The following is a 19271-nucleotide window of genomic DNA, read 5'->3' on the forward strand; positions in this document are numbered from 1 at the left end:
GGCCCTTGGTCTGACCACCAACCCTTGCCCCATTTCTCAGATGAGAAAAGTGACTCTCAAAGGAGGGCAGAGCTAATTCAAGATCAATAGTGGACCTCAACATAGTGCATCCCAGAGCCACAGGCTCCCTCTACCCCGTGTTCCCCCACCTTCGTCCCTAGAGAAGCAGGCATGAAGGGGGCCACCCAAGAGGGAGCCCAGTGGGTCTTCCTTGAGCCAGGGGGTAGGGAGGCCTGGGTTCTAGGGCTGGCCTTGCCACTTACCCGTGCATAAGCCCCTTAAAGTCTCTGGGCCTCAGTTTCCCCATCTGGACGACAAAGGGGTTGGGCTAGAGCCTTCAGCTTCCCGCCTTGCCCAGAGCGTCAGGACAGGGCTGTGGGAGCTGGTAAGAATACAGGCTCCTGAGTCCAAAAGGCATAGGTGAGTCCTCGTTCCAGCATTTATTGCTGAATGATCTTGCTCAGTCCCTTCACCCCCTTGAGCCTCCATTTCATGGTCTGTAAAAAGAGAATAATAGCAATTTTTGAGGATTAAATGAGCTAATGTGGGGGAGTCCCTGGCACAATGCCAGGCACAGCATCACCATCAAACGAGGGCGTGTTGTCACGGTATTAGTTAGGGAATTCTGCCCTCTGGAGGCCAGTGGGAGGAACAGCAGGCGAGGGGAGCCCGACCCTCTGCCGGGAAGGTTAGAACCCGCCTTCCCGGAGTGCCCCTATTGTCCAGATGGGGAGAGCGCAGCCCGGCGCTCGTCACTCGGTGTGCGCCTCCACCCACTGGCAGAGGCGACGGGCGTAGCGAGCCGGGCTGACGGTGGAGAAGGTCCGGCCGGGGTAGCGCAGCGTCTTCCACAGGTGTTCCAGCCGCTTGCGGAGCCCGTAAACAGTGGCGAGGTCCACGAGGCCCAGGAAATAGCGTTGCTCCGGCCCGTCCAGGATGTGAAGGGCGTTGGGGGAGTCTGGTAGCAGCCGACGGTTCTGGGCTCCCGGTTCATCCGGGCTCTGTACCCCTAGCACAGACCTGGGGGCCAACGGGTGGGGGTGAGGCTACCGCCTCCTCCAAGGGCCCCCAGCCAATTATCCCTGTTAGCCTGGCCAGGCTGCCCCTAGACGGCACTCTGCCCTAACCCTGTGCTTCCCTCGCTCATTCCCCACCTCCAGGCGTGTGAAGTCAGATAAATTAGGAGTCTCGGTAAAGTGTAGTTGATGGTCTAGAGCTGCACTATTAAGTAGCCACTAGCTATCTGTGGCCTTTGAGCACTTAAATGTGGCCAGTCCCAACTGAGACGCACTATAAGTGTAAAATTGAATTTCCAAGACAGGGTGAGAAAAAGGATGTAAAATATCTCATAAATATTTATACCGATTAGCTGATGAAATACAATTTTGGATGTATTGAGTAAATAAAATATATTATTAAACTTATTTTTACTTGTTTCTCCTTTCTTTTCTAAAGAGACTGCTAGAAAAATCAAAACTACATGTGTAGTTCACATTACATTTCCATCGGGTATTTCCATCTGGTCTAGAGCATTGAGGCCACACAGACCCTGGCTCTGCATTCATGTGCCACATCGCTTTGAGTAAGTCTCGTCATATTTGGGTATTTCCTAAACTTCTGTTTGGGATTACCCAACCCTAGAAGTTTCAGGGTTACAGAGTTGAAACCTTGGGAACAAAGTCCAACCCCAGTTAGCAGATGGTGTGTGGGGTAGTTTTTCGTTTTTGGGTTTTTGTTTTGTTTTGTTTTGTTTGCCTCCAAATGTATCCAGATCAGAAGATGCCTTTCACGGGGCCCCCAGTCCCAGCCAAAGCAGGTTCAGTTCCCTAACTTGATCCTACTTAGGGTGGGGGGAAGTGGAAGTAGGGTGTCACTGAAGGGTTCTATTTCTGCCCTGCCCAGGAAAATAAACCAGTGAGAGACAAGCCCTGCCCAGGCACCAACCAATCAGAACTCAGTAGCCTAAGAGTAGGTACCCTCTGCTGTGCACCGTTTAACAGGGATGATGGAGAGGTGTGTGTGTATGTGCGTGTGTGTGTGTGTGTGTGTGTGTGTGTGTGTGTGTGTGTGTGTAGAGGAGTGTTCTGAATGAGGGGGTGGGAAGGATTGGGGGTGGGGGACAGTGGCTATTCACAAGCCAGCACGGAAATATTTCAATGACAACAATTGTTACATGCAAACTCAGCCATGATCTAAGTACCAGCTGGGGGCTGAAGGCAAGGAAGAAGCTGATCTAACTTGGATGTGCAGACTTAGGGAGGTTCTGTGCCCATGACTGGAATTCCACTCTCTAGTCAAGATGTGCCCAACCAGAGGGTGTGGGGAGCCATTACCCCGGATCCTGCTCAAGCCCAACCCATCCCAGGGTCTTCCTCTAAGGGTTGGGGATGGGGGTGCTGGATGAGTGGACATCATTTTTCACTTGCCTTTTCCGCCCACAGGATAAATGGTCTTAGCTCCTTAAAGTGCCTGTTTTAACCACTATGTAATTCTGTTCAGCCACAGAGGTGGGTCTTGAAGGACTGAAATCCAAGTAACTAGCCGGAAATCATTCTATAACTTCCCTTCCACTTTCCGAGCCTCAGTCTTCACATTTCTAAAATTGGAATGAGCCCACCTTAATGAGGCTTACGATCAGCACGCAAGGAATGATGTTTACTATTACAAAGGGGAGGACAACATGACGATCGTGTCAATGGTGATGACCTCAGGGTCCTAGAAGTGGAATTACTGGGCTAAGGGGCAAGGGCTCTTTCTAAGGCAACAATTAAATACGTCTGAAACCTTCGATGGCTCCATAACCCCTTCTAGAAAATGGGCAGATTTCTTCAAATTCAGACTGAAGCCCTTGTCCAGTTGGATGTCACCCGTTCCCTCCCCTGCTGTGGTCCACCTGGACCCTCTACTCTTGCCAGGCAGGCTTCTCCAGCCCTCCACTGTATACACACACGTTGCATTTTCCAGTCTTTGAGCCTTTGCTTATTTGGTCCCCCACCTCACCATCTGTGTTTCCCATGCCCTCATCACCTTGTTCTTGCTGTTGCCCCTGTGAGGAGCCCACCTGGCTGTGCGGAAGACAAGGCTGCTGCCCAGGCCCTTCTCATCCTCGTGGAGATGCTGGAAGGCCATCAGGAGGCTGTAATCCAGCACGTTGAGCTCCCGGAGGAAGGCGGTGTCCAGTTCCATCTGGCGGAGGAACCAGCTCCGCTGGGGCCCTGCTGGAGCATTAGCACCCCCTCCTGAGTGCTCGTGGTATGCCAGGCAAGGTGCTGAAGGCTCCATATGCATCTGCCCCAGGAGATGTTGTTACTGCCCCATTTCAGATGAAGGAACCCATCTGTCATTTGCCTTGGTCACCTAGCTAGTAAGTCATGGAGCTGGGATTTGAACCCTGCTCTGCCTGACTCCAGAATTTCACCCCGAACGGAGAAAGAACAGGCAGCGACCATCCCGTGGCTCACCCAGATCAATGGTCTTGCCCTGGAAGTTGAGGTCCTTCAACACCAGGACAAGGGGGCTGCCCTCAGGGGCTGGGTCGACCCATCGGCTCACCTCGCAGCCCTTGATGTCATACCTGGGAGGCGAGGAGAGTGGGGGGACATGACAGAATTCAGCTTTACACGGACCCGAGACACATGGGGACCCTTGCAAGGTAATAATAAGAAACAAGAGCTTCCACTAGGTGACTGTTCAACTCCTCAGCACAACCCATTCCATTATTGTCCCTGTGTTAGAGATGAAGGAAAAGGCTCAGAGAGTTTCTTTGACTTGCCCAAGACCACACAGAAAGTAAAGGGCAGAGCCGGGATTCCAACTCAGGTCTTTGGAAGCCCAGTCCAGGTTTTACCCTTGCCTGTGCCTGCTTCTCAGCACCTTTTCATCTCGAAGGCCTTCCAGACACAAGCGTCCAACCCTAGGCAGTAGCACCAGGAGGACCTGAAGGAAGTCGGTGGCCTTGGGGGAGCACTAATAGGGAGCACCGACGAGGGCAGAGTTCAGAGCTGGCAAGCACTGAGGACAATGTGCTATCAAAGGCTGGGCTCGAATCCCTGCTCCTCACATAGTACCTGTCCGGCCTCATTTTCTCATCTATAAAATGGAGGTGATAACAACTCCTACCCCTCAGAGTTGTTATGGGAATAAAGATTATAAATGCAAGTGGCTCAACGCGATGCCCAATGCATACTGAATGCGCAAGAGATGCTGGTCGTGGGTATCGCTGTCTCCGACCCCTCAGGAGATGCTGGGAAGATCCCTTCTCCTCCCTGCGCCTCAGTTTCGCCGTCTATCTAGTGAGTGTGGGTGCTTCCGGTGGCACATTCCAGGCGGCCCGAGACTCTGCGAGGCCGACTCACCTCTCGGAGATGCGGCCTCCGGGATAGAAGACGCTCTGCATGATGATGAAGTATTTCTGGGGACAGGGGCAGGGAGTGAGGGAGGATGGGATCTCGCCCCGCAGCCGCCCCCTCCGGTCCGGGCCCCTCGCCTCGGCCTCACCCACCTTTTTGCCCCGGGCCACCCGCAGACTGTGCACTCCTAGAAGGGGAGAGGGTGCCAGGTGAGGGGCTCCAAACTAGGCAACCCGGGGTCCATCCCGCCCCATCCCCAGGCTTCGCCTCTGTCTCGAGTTCCGCTGCAACCCGAGCCCGCACCTCCTGCGGCGCCCCCAGATCCCCTCTCCCGTAGCGGGACTCGACCCGTCTCTAGAGTCAGCCCCAAAGATACCCGGGCCTCGGGCATGGCCCCGCCCACATGCCCTCCCCAAGCGGTGCCCAATCCTAACCCCTCCCCTTTGGGCCCCGCCCCAGATCTTGGTCCCGCCTATCGACCAACGCGGTCCCCCTACATTGCCATCTAGGACCCGCTCTGCACCGAACTCTGCCAGCAGTCGGGACCGCCTCCTGTCCGGTCCTCTCCGCCCGGCTGGGCTCAAGTCCCCCGCGCCCCCCATCCTGGACCCGCCCCACTCCCTGGCCTCCTCCCCTCCTCAGTCTCTCCTTGACCCTTTCCCCTCTCCTCGCAGTCCCAGGTCCGTACCCAGCAACCGCGCGAGCAGCGAGTGCGGATGCCGCTGCAGGTGCTGCACGTAGCGGGGCAGGTGGGCGAGCAGGGCCCGCACCTCCCTGCGGCCCTGGGTCTTCAGGAAGAAGCGCTGGTCATGGCTGGGGGTGGGGAGGAGGGAGGTGACGGGAGGGGAGTCACTGGGTAGGCCGGGATGGAGCGGCTCCCATCAAGCTTCCTGACCCGGCCTGTCCATGTGTGGATCTGTGGTCCCCAGTACAAATTCGCGAACCTCGCCCTTCGTCTCTCCTCCTTCATCTGACCTCGATCCGGCTGGGACCCTCCCTGACTTGGACATTCTATTTCTCTCCCGAATGCCTCCCTCCACCCCTGGACACCACTCCCACTCCGACCCCTGCAGCCAGCTCACGACAGGAAGAAGCTGGCCTTGCTCTTCGAGGTGCTGAGGAACTGCAGGTAGGGACCGCCCGGCCCCAGCGCGGCTTGATAGTCCTCCTCCGCCAGGCCTAGGGAGTGGCGCAGCCAGGCGAAGGCAGGGCCAGCCAAAGTGCCCAGCTCGAAGCCCTGCAGGGGAGGAAGAGCAGCCCCAAGTGTCCACCGGGGCCCAGGTGTGTGTAGTTGGCCCTAATGCAGGAGGGTTAAGGTAACCACACCGTTCTTGAAGGCCCTGAGGCAAGCCATTCCTCCCACTGCATCCCTGGGGAAACTGAGGAGAGAGAATGAAGATGGTACCTGCCCCCTCCCATGCTGCAGTCTGGGGCTTCCTACCTCCTGAACCTGGGTTAGGACCTCGGAGAAATCTTCCTCAGTGGGCGGCCCCTGCAGGGAGGGGCAGAGGGGCTCAGAGCAAGACTCAGCCCCCCACTGCCAGCCCCAGGATCTCCAAGCGTCCCCCATGGCCTCACCCCCTTCACCTAATTCGATTCCTCCAGCAAACAGGGACCGCCCTGGGTGTGCCTAAGTTGGGAAGATGGGGCTACAGACCCTCCTAGAACTGGAGGGAAGATGAAAGAGTGACCTGAGGCAGGTCCTGGGTGTGTCTCATCCACAGCTGGGTCCCTAGCACTTGCCTCTGAGTTAAAGCCTGGCACATTCGCCAGACACACACATTGGCCAAGTGAAGCCGGATACCATCCCAGGAAAAGAAGACGCCAAAGGACCTGCCTGTTTCAGCCTGGGAGGGTCAGGATCAGAGAAAGCTTCCTGGGGGAGCTGACCCTCAAGCTGAAATCTGAAGGGCAGTGGAGAGGAGGAGCAGGGTGCTCGTAGCACCGGGAATAGCATTGGTGGCTACCAGGAAGGGAAGGAGAGCGCAAGTGACTGGAGTAAGGGAGAGATGGAGTGTGAACAAGGCTGGACAGCGGGCCCCTGGGCTTGAACCAGCAGGACTCTGAGGCCATGATGAGTCCTGGGGAGCCATGGAAGATTTCAGCAGATTTAGAGAACCTCCACTGACTCTTACACTCTCCCTGGACCTCTAGGTTCCTGGGCCAGGGCTTGGCTAGTGGGACGTGATCACACTGTGCACACGTGTGCATACACACAAACAACACATATGCTCACCCAGGCCCGTCCAGCTGCTGAGCTTGCATTTGGGTGACCTTTTCTGCTGAGCCAGCCTGGCCCCAGTCTGAGCTCTGGGGAGGATGGGCCTGGCTGGCAGGGTGGGGGTAGGGTCTCTTCTCAACCATACACCTGGCAGGGCTGGGACGGCCTCAGAGACCAAGAAGTACAACTCCCATCCCCCACAGTCATTCTATAGATGGAGACACTGAGGCCTAAAGAGAGGCAGAGGCCCATCTAGAGTCACACAGCAACCAACTGGGTCAGGGGGCTCCTCAAGCCCCCAACGCACTTTAGGGTTTTCCAGGTCCTGGCCTCAGCCCCCACCCCAGAATGTCCCTCCCTCCCTCCCTCCCTGTATCAAGTCCCCGCTCTGGTGCCCAACTCTGCAGTGTTAGCAAGACAGGGCATCAGCCACTCACCGTGGGCGGGTGGTCCATAGAGACCTGGGTGGCAGCCCACAGCCCCGCCTGCATCATACAGGTCAGCCGGTGCAGCTCATGCCCCGGGCCAATCTCAAACAGGCCGAGGCGCGGCTGCTTGTCTCGCAGACGCCAGAGAAGGCCATGGCGGCCAGAACTGGAAGTGGCTGCTCTGCGTCCAGCCTCTGGGGAGAGGGCCAGGACCTAGTGGCAGGAGGCACAAGAAGCAATGAGTATGTGGCAGCATCACAGAGGGAAAAGATCTGGATGTAAGTCCCATCTCCACTACTTTGAGCCTTCCTCTTATCGCTCTCTGCCTCAGTTTCCCCAGTTGTGAAATACAATTGGAGAAAACAGTTGGGTGTTTTGAGGGGCCACACAGTCTCTGGCATGCAGTCAGCACCCCATTAGAGTGATGATTATTATTAGCAGTATAGAGCAGGCAGTTCTGCAGCCAAACCTGGCCCAAGACTGATTTTCTCACCAGCTGTGTGACCTTAGGTAAGTCACCTAACTTCCTGCACTTTGTTTTCTCATCTGTGAAATGAGAATTGCAACAACTTTGTGACAGGTATTAACTTGTTACTGTCGAGTTTGAGCTCCGTGCACAGGAACCCTTGATAGGAGCTGTGATGCGGGAGATTCAATCATCTATTCCACTCGTCTGTGCTGAGTTCCTCCAGGCGAGCCAGGAAGGTCAGCACAAAGCTGAGATCATATAGCGCTGGCCCATTAGTAGTAGGCACCCACTATGTGCCCAGCGCTGGCTGAAAGCTTGACCTCCTAACAGCCAGCCCTATGAAGGAGGAGCTTTTAATATCATCTCCATTTTCCCGATGAAAAAACTGAGGAAGTTCTCGGGGTATACCCGCCGGACTTCCCCCTTCGTACCTGCAGTTTCCTACGTGGGGCGTGTTCTGGTCCCCGCCCAGGGCAGGACCCTTCCTGTGCTTGGATGGGGGGTGTGTCCGTCCCGTACAGGGAGCGGAAGACAGGCTCTTGCCCCCCAACCCTTCCCCCTCCTGTCCTCCCTCGGGTCCGCACCTACCTCGCGGGGCCCCGGGCTCGGCGCGGCCATCACCCCCGCAGCAGCTTCCAGATCTCTGGCCGCGTCCCCCGCCGCCCAGTCGCCCCGCTGCAGGAGTCAGGCTCCGCCCCTACTCTGGACCGACCAATCGCGCGATGCCGGTCACGGCTGCACCCAATCCACGCAAGAGTCGCCGGCGATCGCCTGCGGGTCCCGCCCCCAGGGCTGCAGCAGCCTTCGGACCGCGGTCCAGGGCTGGGCGGGGTCGCTGCGCGTCGGTTGGGGTCCTTGGGAGGTAAGATCCGCCCCCCCCGTGCCCCATTCGTCCCTCGGGATGGAGGACTCGGGGTCGCTTGGGAAGGCAGTAACCTAAACCCAGCCCCGTCCACCCACTCAGGCGTGGAATTCCCACCGACTGTCTTTCAGGTGGAAAAACTAAGGTCTAGAGAGACAAGTGACTACCTCCAGGTCACACAGAATGTCGGGGGCGTGCATGCATTCAGTATATATTTTAACACTCGCTATGGGCCAAGAGCAACGCTAGGCCCAGGGATTCAATGGTGAGGGGAACACAGCTGCCGGCGTGATCTTTTAAAAGCATAAATTGGATGATGTCACCCTCGTGCTTAAAGCCTCCAGTAGCTTCTCACAGCCCTGGAACAAAATCCAAACCCCTCGCCTGGGCCCCAGGCCCTTCTGCCCACTCTCCAGCCCTATCTCAAACTACTCTCCCCAAACCCACCACACAGCCACAGGGATTCCCCTCTGGTGCTCAGCCGCCAAAAACTTTCACATCTCAGGGCTTTCGCAAGCGTTGTTTCCTCTGCTCGAAATCTTTCCCCCCAGACTTCCATTTGCCTTATTCTTTCTTGTCACCACGTCTAACTCTGAATGTTCTCTCTTCTCCTACTTGATCACCTCACCTCGATTTATTTTCTTCATCACACTTAACAGTCAATTGTCTCCTTCATGTGTTTATTACAACTCCCCCTAGAATTGGGGTGCCAGGAGGGAGAAACCACGCCTGGCTCAGTGCCTGGCACAAACCCGTATTTGATAGGTATGTGTTGAACCAGTGTGAGTAGGATGTGCAAAGGGCCTTGGTGAGTGCCAGGAAATGAAAGGTCAGCCTGGTGGTGGGTGGAGTGAGTAGGAGAGCGTGTGAGTGAGCGAGCACGTTCTTGTAGGCCACGGCAGGGAGAAGGGTAGAGACCTGGAGAGTTTTAAGTGTGTGAGAAAGATGCTCAGATGTTTTCAAAAGGTCACATGCAGTCAGATTGGAGGGGGTCAGAGTGGATAGAAGCAGCAGGGAAGCCTTTGGCGATTTAGGGCAGAGGATGGTGGCTTTGCATCAGGAAGGTGGCTGGGGGAAGTAGAAGAATTAGCAGGATTTTGAATCTTATAAATGGGGTAAAAGGAAAGTCAAGGTCAGGATTCTGGCTGGGGTCAAGGACACAGGATGATGCCAGTCATATGAGAGGGAGCAGATTTGGGGGGGAGGAGGAGATAATTCAGATCACAAGATGAATTTGAGGTGCCATTATGACATCGGATAGGAACATTAGGTGGGTAGCTGGTGCATGTGCAATACATTAGGGCTCAGGAGAGAGCCAGGCTGGAGGTGAGGCCTACGTAAGGACCAGGTCACCCAGAAGGGTGTGGGTCGAGAAGGCCTGTGACGAAGCCCTGAGGAACCCACTCTCTCAGGCAGAACAGAGGAGCATGAGATATAAAATGGCTGAATGGGTCATCACAAACACCAAGAGAGCTTCTGAGGGTGCATCGGGGGGATGCCACAGGCCGCATATGGTGGAGGGGTCAAGGAAATGTGCTTTGGATTTAAAGACCAGATGTCACTGGTAGTCAGTCTTGGGTGCAGCCCTCCTGGAGCAATGCTGAGCACAGCGGCAGTGAGGAAATGCAGGTAGCAGGTGTGGGCACCGTTCGGGGAGTTTGGCTGTGAAGAGGAGTGGGGGAAGAGACCTGGAGGGAATTACTGGGTCGACGGAGGGTCCTTTAAGTGGGAGCCTGGAACGTGTTCATGAAACGCTAGGAGGACCTTGTTGAGAGACAGAGGCTCTTCCCATGAGAGGGGGATCATAAGAGACAGGGCCGAAAGCCCAGGTGGGCAGCTCTGCCTGGACTGGAGGACAGGTGAGGGCAGGTCAGGTGTGCCTGCAGCTGCCCTCTATTCTCTGAGGGCGACGCCTCCGCTAACTGGAGGAAGAGCGAACACCCAAGGTGTGATGGGTTGGAGGCTTACCTTAGTCACTGTGAATGGGAGAGTCAGCTGCCCAGAGGCACACGGAGGTATTGCTAGGGGGCTAGTGCTGGGGCCTGTGCCAGATCAGTCAACCTGACACCAAAACCAGCCCTGCTCTGGCTCAGTAGCAGCCCCCACTGCTCAGACTCACACTAAGTTGGGCTGATGGTACACAAGACAGAGGACAGGCTTCGGCTTTTAGGGGACTGGCCTGCAGGTCCCTAAAATATGAGTGCATGCTGGCTGGCAGGCACGGGAGAGGTGTGGTGGCTGATGTGGGGTCTGGCAGATCACCATGCTTCCACCAACTCCCCAGCCGTGAGCCGCACCAGGCTGGAACATCTGTCCCAGTCCCTGCTTTATCCCTTGTCCAGCACAAAGATGATCCAGTAGGAACCTAAGGCGCCTCCTTGCACAAATCAGGGTCTCCTGACCTGCGACCAATGCAGAAGCCAGCTCCCAGCTCCTCCCCAGACCCCAAGCAGCCCAGCTTCCCTGGTTCAGGATGGCACAGAGACAAACACACCATCAATGTTTATTGTTCAGCTCTCCCCAACGGGCTGGTGCTAGGGCTGAGGGGCTGGGCCTCCATGAGGAGCAGCAGGTCTGGGGTCTGGTGTGGACACTCTAATGTGCCCTGAGGCCTGCTGGTGGTCCTTGAGCCTGTCAGTCCTCTCCCTAGGCCTTCCAAGTCCAGAAGTCCTGTGGGGTCTGGGGCTCCGTCAGACCTGGGAAAGCTTTATCCTGTGTCTAGCACAGTGATGATCCAGTAGGAGGAAGACATGTGGAGAGAGATCAGGTGATGTCTCAGAACTTGCCAAGTCCAATATTGGCTTGTGACAGGAGGGAAACTGAGGCAAGAGGGTAGAACTAAGAGGAAAAAGTGACGGAGTCTGAAGGCGAGGTAGGGAGGACCAGCATCTTTCAGGCCCCGAGCCAGAAGGTGGAAAGCGGGAAACTTCCAGGTACTCCTCCCTCCTGGCTTCTGGAAGGGTGAGCAAGGGAGTGGGGGCTCTAGTCAGTCAGGGGTGAGCTCTGAACAGCTCCATTCCCCAGGGGTATCTGCAGGGCGGCCAGGCTAGAGGAGGCCACAGGGCCTGGGCAGGTCCTGTGGGCGCCCCCTCTTGGTATGCCCTGGAGGGAAACAGAGAAGGGGCAGGCAGCCTCGTCCCCGCTGGGCCTTCACTGAGCCTTTTTGGCCACCTTCTGGTTCTTCAGCATCACACAGGTGATGAACACTCCTGGAATATACAAGCCATAAATTCCAGGTAAGATCCAGGCTTGGGTTGCTTAAGGCCAGGGCAGGGGACAGCATGGCAGAGCGACCCACAGGTGGGGCCTAGCACCTCCCCAACCATCCTTCAGGATATCTGATCATCTCCCTAGTCAGCCATCAAGCTATGCATCCACCCACATTCATTCAACAAACATCACTGAGTGCCTATCATAGGCAATTTGCTGTGTTTGATGTTTTAGATTCTACGGTGTACAAGATCCACCCAACTATCCATCTACTCACCCAATCAACCACCCGTCCACCTACCCACCCACCCAGCTGCCTACTCAACATTCAGCATCCACCCACCCATCCCATCATTCAGTCATCTGATTGTTGATTCATCCAAACCACTTTCTTGAATATCAACTTAGTACCACTGCCTGTGCAGGAGCTGAGGACACAGTGATGATGAAGACATAGTCCTAAGAAACCCACAAACTAAACTTTGGGAGACAGAGAGGTGCAGGAATCATGAGCCAGGGTGACAAGGGGATGAGAGGTGATTAAGGTATGAGCAAAGCAATGGTGGTGGTGAAGAGAGCAGGAAAAAGGGAGACGTCCATCCCATTAGGGTCCAAGGAGCCCAGGGCATCACTGACTTGCAACCCTGAAGGATGAACAGGAAAACCCCAGAGTGAGTTGTGGGGAAGGAGCCTTAAGCAGATGTATAGCAAGTGCCAAAGTGTGGCCACACGTTCGGCGGTGGGAGAGGACTCTGGGGTTCCCTAGACACACCTGCCCAGGGTTGGGAGATTGATGACTTACCTACAAACAGGAGCAGCAGGAGGCCGGCGGCTAGTGGGATGGCAACAGCATAAGCTCGGGGCAGGAAATACTTGTGGATGACATGCTGGCTGTCGATGAATGGCTAGCATAGAGGGCACAACTCTAGTGAGCAATCCCCACCTTGCCCAGTCCCCCAACATCCTGCCTCCTCCATCTCAGGGGCTGACCCCACTCAAAGCATCTGCTTTAAGATAATGGCATTTTGGGTGTCTTGAGTTGTTTCTTTCCTTCGTTTATTTAATAGTTGTTTACTGGGCACTTGACTGGTACCTGCTTTAAGTTGGTGCTGGAGACCTGGCAGTGAACAGTAGACAAAGGACTTGCCCTAAGGCCCACACGGCTTAGCAGGGGCAGAAGATACATGAGAATCCTCAAGTGATTCTCATCGTGGGCTCCAACGTCTTCTTTACTAACATTTTCCTCCAAATGATACTCAGTTCTGCAAAACTGCCTTCCAAACACACTGCACTTCTTAAGCAATAACCAACAACTCCCCCACCCCCAAATCCTAAAGGCCCTCCCAAAATCCACTGGCACCCATCATGCCCAGAAGGCAGCAGGATAACAGGAAGGAATAGATTTCCCATCAAAAGCTGAGCAAATCAGGAACAGGGCTTAACAGTGTAGCAGTTAAGAATGCAACCTTGAGCCCGACCCTTCTCCCTGAGCCTCAGCTTCTTCGTCTATAAAATGGGGACATCACTGGCATCTTCTTCATAGTGCTGTTCTGGAGATTTCATGAGATATTCAGGTAAAGCACCTAGCGCAGTGCTTGTCACATAGTAGCTGATTTAATGATGTTGGGGTCGGCTGCAAGATCAAGGAATTGGAGATGAAGGCGGGGGAAGAACACGTACCAAGAGAATCACCCAGGTGGTGTAGTAGGTGAAGATGATCAAGCTAACGGCGACGAGGCCAAGTCCCACCACCTGGTCCGTCCCCGTGGCCTGGAGAAAAAGGAGGACTCAACTGACAAAATGCCTCTATTTAGATGCCCTGATGAAGAGGAGGCGTCGCAGCCTGATTACGCTGACAGAGTGCCGGACCCCGGCGCTTTCAACCGTATAGTGGGCCGTCGGGAGCGCAATCCCTGTTCCGAGTGCCCAAGCCCCGGCTCCTGAAAAGACCCGGGACCCCCAAACCCAGCACTCGGCCCCAAACTCACCATTTCCCCCACACTCCGCACAGGAGAACCAAGCAACATCCGGTTCCGAATCCGGGCCCTTCTGGCCTTCGGCTGCGGGGCACGCCGGGAGTCGTAGTCCTTAGGCCGTCCCAGGACTACGTTGCCCAAGACAGGAAAGCACCGCCTTCCCGTTTGCATGTCGGGAAATGTAGTCTCTCAAGGGCATTGTGAAACATGTCGTTCCCGAATCGCCCTAGGGAATGGGAGAGTACTCTTGGCCTCAGTCCTGTCGAACTCGCCCCTGAAGAAAAGCCTATGTCTAAATATCGGAGAGTCCCCAAGCCAGAGCGGGATCGGGTCGGGGAGGGTCGGAAGTCTCATTTTTCAGATGGGGAAAATGAGGCTCACAGATGGGCAAGGACTTGCGGGAGATTACAATTTGAGTCTGTGGTGAAGCCGACACCAGAACCGAGAGCTCTACTTCTTGGTCCCGAGGCCTTAATTTGTGTGTTGAGGGGAAATGGGGTGCAGAGAATGCTCACCGCCCAGCGGGGGATGGGAGGAAGGGCTGGCCAGAGCCCGCAGAGATGGGGAGGATTTCGATTGGCTGTTAAGGGGTGCGCCCCCTTACCATCGCCTGACTTTCCTATCCACACTCTTCACTGGAGGGATGAGGCCAGCGTGACCCTACCTCCCCGCACTGTCTGCCTCTCGGGCCGTGGGTGCCCCGGCAGCCCAGGCAGCAGATCAGACAGGTCTTTGGACTGGGCGCGTGCGCCGGACCCTCTCCAGGCCTGGAAGCCTTTTCTTCCGAGAGCAAGGGGAGGTTGGCCTCATCACCTTTGATGTGTCCTCCAACTCTGGAGACGGGAACACTGTCTTCCCACAGCTCACCGGATGATTGCTTCTCAATCATCAGGTCTCACGGGATGCCGCAGGTCCCAGGGAAGTCACCTTCCCTGGACAGGGGGTCCTTCCTCTATGCTCCACAGCCCCAAGTGTATCTCCATTATGACGCCTGTCACCATGTTTTAGTTGATTTACTTGATCCTACCCACCTGACTCTGAGCTCCTGAGGACAGGGTGCCACATCCTCTTTCTACCCTACTGCGTGACAAGGTCCGGAGATGGGGACAGAGGCTTCAAGGAATGCATCGTCAAGAACGAGGACTTGGCATGTGTTTAGGGATAATTGGTTTCTTAGGAACGAACCTATTAATAGGGGGAATTTGGGTAGCACAAATTCTAGTAAGTGTAAACGCTGTACAAATGGATTTCCTCAAAATTGGCTCTGAGGAAAACATAGTAAATTCCCTGCGTATGGAATCAGCTCTAGTCACCCTGACGTGTCCAGAATGCGTAAACCCTTTATTTGAACAATTATTAAGGGAAATTCCTTTTGACGCGCCTCTTAAAGAGGTTATGAATAAATTATAACAAGCTGAATTACTAGAACCAGTTTATATTCCTGTTCCCACCCAATTAGTAGAAAAATTAGTAAAGGATAAGAAATTTACTCATAAGCCTGTGCCTACTATGGAAGGGCCTCCTTTTGTGGCCTACTGGATAAATAGAAAACTCTGGTATCCACCTAGGGGGCCTAATAGTATGAAAAGATTGCCTGATCTTCCTTTGCCTTATATAGGAGCTTATAATAAAGATAGTATACATATAGTGAATAAAGATAGAATTCATGTGCCTTATAGTAATTTAAGTTTCATAGAAAGGCTGGCTAGGTCAGGATCTCCTTGGTGCTTAAAAAACAAAGGAACAGAAACTTAGCTTATGAAAGCAGCTTTGTAAAACTGATTTTTATAAATATTTTCCTCATTACTGCACCAAGGAAACTTTTGAACAGCTATGAGAAAGGTTCAGCTTGAACTTTAGATATAGCATAAATCAAATAGCATTTAAAAGATTTCTTCAGGCAGAAAGAACAATGTCTGCCCACAAGCCAATGCTTGCTGTTATGAATACATCTATCTATCACTTTTACTTAAATCAAACTGTATCTTACGTAATAGATTTAAGAATTAAAAGTTTAGATTGTTCCATCAGGTAGTTCTGTTCTAATGATTGAGAGAAAAATGTACTAGTTAATCATGAACATTAATAATAATATACTCTATAAGATTTTCTGCTTTGCCTAACCACAGAAATGTAACTCCCTGCTACCTTAACCACAAAGTATAATCAGATGCCAAAATAGAAAGTATAACAGTTGCACTCAAATCACAATAAAACGGAACAGCGTCACACCGCCTCTGAGTCGTGTAGTCGACTGTCTCCCACGCCGGCGCCTTGCCCACCTTCGGGGCCCCCTGGATCCTGTCGTGGCTGGACCGCGGCAGTAACGCTTGGGCCTGCAGGAGGAGGGACGTGTGGCGGACACCAGGGATGCCCTCAGCATCCTTTCCCCGCCAATGCACCCCCTGCGCCCCAAGGAATAAGAGAAGAGCAGAGACGTCTTCCTGACTTAGCAGAAGGAAGCGAAAAGGAGGGAGGGTGCACCACGGACGCTGGCGGAGGAGGTGGCGTGGGGGTTTGCTCCTGCTGGCAGCATGTCTCCAGAGGTCGTCTAGTCTGAGCCTAGTTAGGGGCCACCCTTCCTGCGCTGACAGGAGCAAACTTTTTATTCCCTTCCCTTTGTATGCTGACTTTCACTTAGCATTACTGTGTTCCAACTGAGCGACCCCTTTTGGCCTACAACCCAATTCCTTCCTTGCCTCAGGACAGACTTTGGGCTCAGCGGGGAGCCAATTTGTCCCTCCCCCAGTGTGCACCGAACAGGGGAAGGGACCGAGAGTCAGCCTTCAGGGTTTACAGAGGCCCAGCCTGGGAAGGGGTGAGGATAATGCAGTGCTGTGGCAGGGACTAGGCCTGGTAGTCTGGTCCTTTCTGGCCTGTTCAAAGCCGCTGAGGTTTCCTGCCACTTCTGAGCTCATTAAAGGGCCAGGGTGACTTGCCTTTCCCAGAGCTTGCTGCAGGCTTCCTCTGTAACTTGAGACGGGCTGGGATCAAGGGCCCAGGCCTGGAGACAATGCATGTCTGGGGCCTTTGTAGAGAGGTTGGAAACAAGCTCCGCACCATCAGGCTGTACACTCCTTTTCTCATTTGATCCACAACCCCATTTGCAGCTGAGAAAACTGAGGCATAGACTGGGTTTTGTCTTCAGGCACGCTTGTTACAGGCCACCTGACTATTGGGGAGGTCCAGGGAACAGAACGTGGGCTCTGAGGTCAGAGCTGCTACTTACTAGGTCTGAGACCCTTCTGGGCTTGCTTCCTCCCCAGGCCTCTGGTGTAATAAAGGTGGTAATAATTCTGACTGCAACCAGGACTTGGAGAACACTGGCCACCCACATCTTCCCCACCCCCCAGAGCGTCACCTTACACATCTGGCTTTCATCTGATGCTGTCTTTGACCCCAAAGTCAAGTCAGTAAAACAAACAAGGACCGACATGCCATAACAAAAACTGAAACATTTAATTTTTCCCCCCAAACCAAGACAGATACTAGGCTGATTTCCCTTTACAATGTTATTTTCTACCATAGAAGCTGGGACAGAGATACAAACGCAGCCCACTGAATCAGGGTGGGGTGGTGACAATATTCTGTTAGAAAAGAGGGGAATTAAAAAAAAAAAAAAGACCTCCCCTCCCCCCATCTCCCTGCTCACCTCCCTCGAGAGAGGAAAACGTGGACATTCTCCATCCTGGCAGATCATGCCCTGTAGTCAGTTTGTGAGGTGACCAAAAAAATAACCTAAAAATATTGTAGATCTTTATTTCTTTTAAATCTCCCAGTAAAAACGTTAAACTGTCTTCCAAGAAGATTCCAAACTGGCATTGCATAGACCAATTCCTTTCCAAAAATATCTCTAATATAGTTTCTCTCTAATATATAGAATTATTTTTAAGTCCAGGAGCCGTGGGCGCCTAGCTGTGGGGAATTCACTGAGCTTGAGGGACCAGAGGGCTGAAGAAAGGGCCCCCACATGGGGATGAGGCCGGGGCCCCAGGCCTCCAGTTCCAATCAGTATTGATTTGGTTGTGGCCAAATTCTCAGTTAGTCCAATTACCCTGGCCCAGGGCCTGGCATGGGAGGATGTGACAGGCTCTGTTTCCTTCTGGGGTGACTGTCAAGTATAGAACTCGTCTAGAGTGGGGCTGGGGTTCCTGGTTTGGGGGAGTCTCTACAACAGCACCAAAGCCAGCTGCTTTATGCCTAAAGCCCCAGAACTTTGAATCAGACCCCGAATACACCTTGAATGCACCTCCCCACTGTGCTGAGGTCATGAAGACAGAGGGAAGGGCAGCACTCCCCCATCTTTTGGGGGGTCACTTCCTCTGAGACTGTAGCCAGTCCCCTTTTAAAGTGCCGGGTATCTATGGGGAAGGAAGGGACCCACAGAGCTGAGCAGAGCCTCTCCAGCCAGAGCAAATGCTCCATCCTGCCTTGGCAGGCACCTTCTAACATTCGTTTTCTAAAAGTTAGGTGATTAAAAACAGTAACGAAATCCTAGAAATGCTCTGGTCCCAATGCCAGGAAGTTCCAAGACCAAGGCTCCAACTCTTGTCAGCTGGGCAGATGGGCAAGGACCCCTCCCAGCCTGGGGAGGACACCCCCCAACTGCCACCCCACCCCCACCCCTACCAGACAGAGAACCCGAATCCTGGCCCTCCGTCCAGATCCCCAACCCCGCTGGGACCCAGCCAGCAGGTAGAGCAGAGAACAGAACCACCTCCCCTCACCTGGGGGAGGAGAAAGTATCAAACTGTGAAACTCCCCCAACAAAAAAAAAAAAAAGAAAAAAGGAAAGAAAAAAAGGTATAGAGCTAAGTACACACCAGCCTGCTGGGTTTATACAAAAAATGAGTGAAATTAAGAGCGACATGGGAGTCTGTCCAGGGACTGGCTGGCAGCCAGAACCCACCTTCAAGCAAGTAATGAGCATGGGGAGGAAAGTGCTCAGAGCAAGGGGCAGGGGCAGGGCCAGACTGCTCCCTGCTGGAAAACCTCCCTTAAAGGGCCCCACCTCTCCCTTGCCCAGAGAGGGGGACGCTTGCAGAGGAGGGCTGAGGCTCTTCCGGCCGGGAAGCCAGCTCCGGCCAGTCCAGTCACAGCCCACCTGCCCCTCCAGCTTTGGCCCCAGCCTGGACCAGCTGACCCTGACGGGAGAGAAAGCGGGCAGTGCTTGCCCAGCTCAGCCAGGTCCCTGACCTCCATGGGCTTGGGAGGCACCTTCTAGGCTTCCTACAGGAAACCAGCTGCTCAGGACCCAGCCCTGGGCAGAGGGGAACCAGCACGGAAGCTCAGACCTTTCTCAGCGTGGGTCTCAGGCCTGAGCTGGAGCTAACTGGAGGGAGGAGAGGCAGTGCCACGTTCCAGCCGGGCTGCTAGAGCTGGGCCGCTGACTGCACTGCAGGCAGCGCCCAGAAATTCTTGGGAAGGGATCTGAGGAAGGGCGGGCGCGGGCCAGTGGGGCTGTGCTGGAGACAAGCATGTGCAAAGTGCAGGCTGCCAGGGCAGCAGGAGAACATTCGTTGGGCGAGGGGGTCTCAATCTGGAGTGTGGGTGGGGTCTGAGGTCTTAGCTCCCTGGAGGAGGCCGCCAGCGGGTCCTCCAGGGCACAGGGAAGGGACAGCTGAAGCACTAAGCAGTCAGAGGGCCACGGTGGCAGGATTCTGGGGGTGAACTGGCCTCCCAAAGGCAAGGGGGCAATAGAATAAAGCCCTGCCAAGACATGGTCGAGCCGCTGCTCCTTGTGTGAGCAGGGACAT

The 19271-nt window shown here is 54.4% G+C and overlaps 2 protein-coding genes across 2 annotated transcripts; both read right to left on the reverse strand.

Moving 5' to 3' along the window:
- Positions 1-421: 421 nt before the first annotated feature.
- Positions 422-8124, reverse strand: PIP5KL1 (phosphatidylinositol-4-phosphate 5-kinase like 1). Its single transcript, XM_006918001.1, has 10 exons — positions 8056-8124; positions 7008-7211; positions 5791-5841; positions 5432-5586; positions 5038-5162; positions 4502-4536; positions 4356-4411; positions 3462-3574; positions 3062-3215; positions 422-1020 (listed from the first exon to the last, which is right to left on the reverse strand). The coding sequence occupies exons 1-10, from the start codon at positions 8083-8085 to the stop codon at positions 753-755; spliced, it is 1191 nt and encodes a 396-aa protein (XP_006918063.1). The 5' UTR covers positions 8086-8124; the 3' UTR covers positions 422-752.
- A 2688-nt stretch (positions 8125-10812) lies between these two features.
- On the reverse strand, positions 10813-13601 carry DPM2 (dolichyl-phosphate mannosyltransferase subunit 2, regulatory). Its single transcript, XM_006918002.3, has 4 exons — positions 13528-13601; positions 13220-13309; positions 12342-12444; positions 10813-11538 (listed from the first exon to the last, which is right to left on the reverse strand). Exons 1-4 carry the CDS (start codon positions 13564-13566, stop codon positions 11480-11482), a joined length of 291 nt encoding a protein of 96 aa, XP_006918064.1. The 5' UTR covers positions 13567-13601; the 3' UTR covers positions 10813-11479.
- Between the last annotated feature and the right edge of the window lie 5670 nt (positions 13602-19271).

The sequence above is a fragment of the Pteropus alecto genome, unplaced genomic scaffold, assembly GCF_000325575.1.
Source record: "Pteropus alecto unplaced genomic scaffold, ASM32557v1 scaffold67, whole genome shotgun sequence".
Lineage (NCBI taxonomy): Eukaryota > Metazoa > Chordata > Mammalia > Chiroptera > Pteropodidae > Pteropus > Pteropus alecto.